Source organism: Pinus tabuliformis, chromosome 8, assembly GCF_031772625.1.
Source record: "Pinus tabuliformis cultivar Carrire ecotype Pingquan chromosome 8, CPIR1, whole genome shotgun sequence".
In the NCBI taxonomy this organism is placed as follows: Eukaryota; Viridiplantae; Streptophyta; class Pinopsida; order Pinales; family Pinaceae; genus Pinus; species Pinus tabuliformis.
Genome location: NC_142294.1, coordinates 1,653,200,785 through 1,653,208,211, shown reverse-complemented (window position 1 = coordinate 1,653,208,211; position 7,427 = coordinate 1,653,200,785). Strand labels below are relative to the sequence as shown.

Here is a 7,427-nt window from a genome sequence, read left to right as displayed (position 1 = left end):
TTCTTGAATAACATATTTGTAATCTTATTAACAAAAATAAAAATACAAAAGAATGAATTAGATTTAATTGATTTATTAATTTTATTTTTTTGTTATTTTTGTAATTGAGTCGATATAGTGTTTTGTTTTTATTATTATTATTATTTGATCTAACTTTCATTATATGAATAAGACAACATCCTCATATTCAAATTCTTACATTCATTTACACACACAACAACATCTCCACCATAATAGGTTGTAAAGAACTTATCTGTGCAACTACATAGACTATTTTACTAAGTGTATTACAAATATGAATTATATCCTTATTTATTCACTCAAATGTCAAGAGAAAGAATCCATTAGATTTGGAATTAAATTCCACATGTAATGATAAATACTTTAGAGAAGATCTAAAAATTTGAAAATAAATCCTTTTTTTCCTTGTTTTTTAGCTTGAAAGAAACACATTTTTTCCCTATATTTGTAACTTATCTAGAGGGGGGTCTTCTCAAAAGTGGGTAATAGTGGATGCACAATTCAATTATGCATCCAAAAGTTTCAGACACTTGAAGTTTGAATCAACATATCAGAATATAAACTAAAAATACAATTACAAACATAGTTTTCTTATTTCCCCTCCAAACATATTTACCTTCGTGGATGACACCATCATATTGAATCTTATTGATTCTTTTAAGATGAGTTTTCTAGTTTTTTATTTTCTTTTGATTCTCATTTTTTACCTCAAAATTCCCCTAATGGTGGGACTTCTTAACTCTTGATGCTTTAGGTAAATCAAGTGGGATTATCACTACTTGTAAGAAATGAAAATTCCATCTCACAACCTATTAGGCTATTATATCATGTTTTCCTATATATATTGCATTCTCAAAGCTATATTAATATTTCATATGTAAATTTGTTTATTCCTTATTTCTATAGAAGATGTTTTTAGAAAAATACTTTATAGAACTCCATATTATCCTAAGAAAGGCTAGTGATTGGTGGCGATCTTATTTTTTTTCTCAAGGGCTAATGAAATATTGAATATGCTTAATCATATTGACCCACTTTCATACATTTATTGAGCTACTTAGACATATATGATTTAATATATTTCCATCTCAAAAATATTTCAATGACATGGAGAAATTAACATGTTGGTAACTCTAGAGTGGCTAAAAGATTGGATTGGTTCCTCCTTTTAGATCCTTTCTTGGAGGATAATATAAAGATCAAGCAATGGATTTATTCAAGGTGTAAATTAGATCGCTATCCAATTCTTCTAGAAATGTCCTCCACTATGGGCAACCATCACATCAATTATAAAGCAAATCCCAGCCAACTAAAATATTCTACATCCATTCAAGTCATAAACTATGTTTTGTGGCATTGAGACCATAGTAGTCTAGAATCCCACCAAATTCAACTCCATAAAACCATTAGAACATAAAAGGCACAACCATCACTTGTCTAATTAGAAATTTTAAAGGAATAATAAGGCTCTCTAAGATATTAAGGCCTATATTCAAAATTGCATCTATAATCCCACCAAATTCAATTCCATAAAACCCTTAGGACATAATAGGCACAACCATCACATAGTCTAATTAGAAATTTTAAGGAAATAATAATTCTCTCTCATATATTAATGCCTATATTCAAAATTGCATGCTAAATGAGGGCACTAGTTATCTTTCTAAGAAAAAAAGTTACATTTGAATAATTGGAGAACCATTTTCATAAAATTCTCTTAGAAACATAGAAGAAAAAAATACAATGAAAATTAGGAAATTGTGGCTCCATTTAGTGATTGAAACTACATTTTATTTTCCATTACTATGTCAGTCTTATGAAGAATGCTATAAACTCCATTACTGTCCTAAAAAATTCTAGTGGAGCCCAAACTACCTCTTTTAGAGACAGAACTCATCAATGTGTCTCCTACTTCTCAAGGGTGCTTATAGAAAATTTTAGGGCTAATATAGACATGATATTAAGGGTGGTTTCCCTCTTCCTTGTATTTTTTTACAAAAATAGAACATGTAGCTTATGGATAAAATCACTAAAGGTGATATTTAGGGCATGCCATTCTTTGAGGAGTTCAAGCCCATATCCTTATGTAGTTACAATTATAAAATCATCTTCATAATCATTTATCATAGGCTAAAATACATTCTCTTGAATAATATTTCCCTCATCAATCTAGATTCCCAAGGGAGAGACAAATCCATGAAGGAATTGGCATCTCCTAGGACAACCTTGATTCAATCAATAGAAATCATTAAAAAATAATAGTTTCCAAGGTATATCTTTCTAAGGACTTGGATAGAGTTAATTAGATTTACATCAAATTGTTATGGATTCATTTGTGCTTTAGTTATCAAATTTTTCTTGGGTTATGAGTTCTATATCCTTCCCTTTTAGTGTTCATACAAATGTATCAACTTCCACATTTTTTAATGTAGAGAGAGATCTTAAACACTGGTTTCCTCCTACTAAAGCTTTTAATATATTTTTAATGAAAAATATTCCAAGAATTCATACGTAGACTACTATCAATTTCATAGCTAGACTAGTATCAATTTCAATCATAGTGTTACTTTCTGAGCTATAGATCTTTAGTGTATATTTTTGCTCTTCCTTTCTATTAGATTACTAGTAGGTAAAATTATAAGAAAATTGTTGATTAAAATTATTTTTTATCTGGAATTTTGTTTATTATAAAATAAATTGATTTTAAAATGAAAATGTCAAGGTATTAAAATAATAATTAGAAATGGAAATAAAAAAGATTTAAATAGAAATGGAAAACTTGATTTATTTGAAAAATTAATTACAAATGTGAAATAGACATATGCATTTTCTTTTGTGGGAGTTCCTCCTCTTGTCCTTTGCATTTCAAACAACAACCATACATCATTGTTTACAATTCAATGCAGATTCCATCTCATTTATAGCATCTTCTATATTTCACATAATATTAATTATTTATTCCACTTTTTAAAAACCTCATGCTCATGTTATAATTGAAAAATATAAATTTTCAAATCTTTTCACATTTGGCCTAATAAAATAAAGAAAATATAGTACTAAATATTTATTGCATCTTATCTTTTTGAAAATAAATAAATAAATGCACCTCAATTTTGATTTGTGAAAAATTTGTATATTACTTACTCTTGTAGGGTAACCCTAAAGAGTTTCTGGACAAATTAAGCCAGTAAACACAAATATTTGTATGTCCTTTTTTATTATACTAAATACCCATGCTAAAAGAAACCTAGATCATGTATTAACAACACTAAATCTCCAGGGTTGCTGCAGATAGGATGGTGCCCTCAAAGCGCTCCCCACCATAACCGTTAAGTTCCATCAACTGCCTGGTTGACATATTGAATAGATAAGATATATGTTTCTCCAAGTTGGGATGCGGCAGTCGTTCTCCCACTCCTGTTAAAAAAAATTGGTCACGCCACTGTGTACCGCACCAAAAGAAGAAGCCAATATCGTGGGGAATGGGAAGAGTAGATACAACACTCCAAGTGTCCTTCCCCACGTCATACTTTTCCACCTGTTCGTGTTCGGTGAACACGTACAACTCCCCCCCACCGGAAGAAGAAGAAATGACACAACTTCTCCACAGTGCTCCCCTGAAATGTGCCCTTCTCCACGTTCCCACACAAGGATCGAAAACTTCTGCACATTGCCCTTCGTCGTCTAACACCATGAATTTACCTTCGACGAAACCACCGCGGCTTCCCTGGCCGTGCGCTTCGATCATAGGACGCAATATTTCCCACTTGTCTTTCTCCACGTCATATGCTTCTGCAGAGGCAAGAGGGTTGTCAAGCTCGTCGATCCCGCCGGCCACGTAGACAAGTCCGGTGGAAACAGAGACAGAGCACGCAAAGAATGCTCGAGGTGTCGGCATGTCAGCTCCACGACGCCATCTCGCACACTCAAAGTCGTAAATATAAACACTCTTCATCAAAGTTGCTGATTGGAATCCGCCTATGAGAAGTAGCTTGCGATTCACAGCAACGCACTGACAGCATATTGGTATTTGAGTATTGGGGGGATCATCGATTGGTGGTAGCCTTTCCCAGGTGCCCTTCACAGGGTCGTATACCGTTACTACACGTACGATGACGGGACTCCTGATTTCTCTTTGAACGAAGCAAAGCAGATGCTCGCTCGTCCCACATTTCTTCCTGTCACCATAGAAAGTAGGGCTACTGAGTATAGCCTCCCAGCTTTTGCACACAGCTTTCAGAGTTTCGTGTGATTTGTAAGGCATCTTCAGCAAACACTTTCGAATGACATCCTCCGGAATAACCGCCATTTCACAAATATGTTGATCGATGAGTTTAAGCAGAGCCTTACCACATATAAAGAAATAAACAAGAAAGCGAACCACTGTAACTCAAAAAGGAAAAGTGCAGTCAAATATATATAGTAGAGATGTGAGAAACCTAAAAAGGAAAAGTGCAGTCACATATATATAGTAGAGATGTGAGAAACATAATTTTAAACCGACAACAAAAGGAGTTCCTTTATGTCTATATTAAATGTTATTTATTAGTAATATTAAATGTTATTTATTAGTAATATGGAAAATATATAATTTTTTAATTCACAATATACCGAAACATTTAATATTAGTCAATATTTTTACATGGCAATGTTTTATGTAACAACCCTTGACTCCCCTTTGGCAATAATATATATATTAAAAGCTATTTATTCATATTATGAAAAATATATCATTTTTTAATTCATAATATAATAAAGTATTTAATATAAATTTGACATGTCAATACTTTTACATGGCAATGCTTTATGTAAAAGATCATAACCTCCACACCAGCATGGCTGACCTTTATAGCTGAAAATTATATACATATGTGGGGTTTAGCTAGTTTTGCAATTTAAAATTTTCAAATGGATTTAATATTTTATTTTATTTTATTACAACATATTTTTTATTATATCCTTAACTCATTTAATGTCTCTCTCTCTATATATATATATGGGCACTAAATGGGTTTAGTTAGTTTTGCAATTTAAAGCTTTTAAATGACTTAAGTATTTCATTTTATTACAACATATTTTCATTATACCCTTAACTCATTTAATGTAAAATTATTATCATTTTTTTATATTTAGAGTTTTTAGTTTGAGGTTTTGTATTTTATTTATGATTATTAAATATAATATGAGGATGGTGAAATATTAATAATATAAAATGTGAATTTGAGTTCTATTAACAATAATAACAAAAAAAGTTGGATGAGAGTCCCTTTATTATGAGAATAACAAATTGGTGTATGAAATCCCCTTTATTGTTGCACCTCCACATTGGTCCATGCGGGCTCTTTGTTTGTGGCATGATGGACCCATATTTGGGTAGCAATTTGAGCGCTAAATTCTATTGTGGTGTAGAAACTCTACCTCCCTTTAGAATAGAACCTATGAGGCTATGAGTGCAAAGAGTGGACATGTTAGAAATCCTTCAACACAAGTTACTGATGTGTGTTGATTGTTTGAGAGCCAAGTTATGCTTTTCCAAGTTATTCACAAAAGCAAACTAATAGACAAGGGCACAAAAATGAATGGATATGCCAAAAGGGAAAGAAGCGTAAAACCTTTCTCATGTTTTCTAGGGTAGTGGAAGGGAGTGTCATAGCTCTTGGATCACGAGATCATATACCGATAATGCTAGTGAGTGGATCAACTAAGCCATGAGAAAAATGAGTTGCTTCGAGTGAAATTTTCTCCCATAGGGGTAACTACTTTGAGAGCCACCCTCTCATTTGGTTTTCCAACTTAAATGAGCTCTCTTGCTCATGTATTTAATATTTATAGAAAAGTTTCTCCTAGTTCTCCAGTAGAGGTATGATAATCTCATCTCACATTAGTTCTCCTCAATTTTTTTAGATGCTTCAACCATGATATGTCAACTACTATCTCGTACATCTAAGAATGGAAATTCACTTACATATGACACACTATACTTTCACATACATGGCACTATGTTATCTTGGTTTATCTTGTTCACTTTAGTTTCCCTAATATGGTTTCATGTATGAGTTTCTTGCTTCAACATGGTGTTAATGTTTCATATGTGTGCTTTGAACGTGGTGGGAATTCAATATAATATAATAATGTATAGCAAGAATCTTGACTTTTACCTTTTGTTTCCCATGGTGGGTCATGGTTTTCTTCTAGAAATGTTATCACTTCACGAGTCATCCTATACTATTAGAGAACTAGGTAGAACATATCATACTTCATATCACAACCATATGTATTACTTTCCATCTTTATTTTTCACTTTGATTCCATACATCATATTTTTCAGTGCATTATTAAATTATCATAAGTCATCCATATAGGTCTTAATAAAAGTAATTAAGACTCATGTGTAAGATCCTTGAAAGTCAAAAAGTGAAAGTGCTTTAGGTAGTAGCATCTATAAACAAATTAAAAGCCCAAAAATAATAATGTCAGAACTATGTTAGCTCACTAAAAATCCCTAACCCCTAATTATATGCATAATAATACATAGTCAAATAATGAAAGACAACGAAATCAAATTGTACTTCAAATGAAAGAAAGAGAAGAAAAAGGGAGGAAAGTAAAATGGGGTAGTAAAACAAACTACGAGGTGGGAATTCTAAGTGTAATTCACCCTCATGAAGGACGTCATGGATGTAATTGAATGACCCTAGATAATGAAAGCTAGCTATAGAAGGCCTACACATTAAAGTTTATCCATGAAGTTTCCCCTTCATTTTTCATGAATTATCCATCACATTTACCTACTTCTAACTTAGAAATTTAGGAAATGTTTCTTGGTCTTTGAAGTGTCACATCTAATTGAGTTTAATGTTATCAACACCATGCTTGAACTTGGCGTCATGTGTAAAACTCAAATGAGTTATTGAGAAGTTGGAAGGAAGAAGTTTTATGGTTACTACATAATAGCACATATATCAAGGCATGACTAATTGTTATAGGTTTCTTCCTTTCATTAATATCCATGTACATGCATTGGGGGTGGTATCAGTGCCATAGGACCTATGTACAATTCTTTGAGATTTATGTATTTTATTTGGGATTTGCAAAACCAAATTGATATATGAGAGAACCTTGTTTATGAGATAAGGGATTGGCCTCCTTGTAGCCATTTAATTGCTAAAGTATATGGAGGTGTACATAATGTTAGAAAATTATATATTATAGATCAATGGAACACATAAAATATATTGCAGAAATATAAACAAAAAAGACACATAAAACAAGAGAGACACAGATATACGTGGTTCACCCAATTTGGGCTATGTCCACGGAGAAACAACCAATCCTTACTTTTATATTATCCAACTAACTGAAGAGATACAACCTATAACAGATCCGCTATAATTCCCTCTTCGCTC

At 32.1% G+C, this 7,427-nt stretch overlaps 1 protein-coding gene across 1 annotated transcript; it reads right to left on the bottom strand.

Moving 5' to 3' along the window:
- Nucleotides 1-3,289: 3,289 nt before the first annotated feature.
- On the bottom strand, nt 3,290-4,330 carry LOC149242523 (F-box/kelch-repeat protein At2g44130-like). Its single transcript, XM_089370865.1, has one exon. The coding sequence runs from the start codon at nt 4,328-4,330 to the stop codon at nt 3,290-3,292; it is 1,041 nt and encodes a 346-aa protein (XP_089226991.1).
- Nucleotides 4,331-7,427: the final 3,097 nt, after the last annotated feature.

Coding starts and splice junctions, on each gene's coding strand:
- LOC149242523 (XM_089370865.1), bottom strand. CDS start 4,330: ATGGCGGTTATTCCGGAGGATGTCATTCGAAAGTGTTTGCTGAAGATG.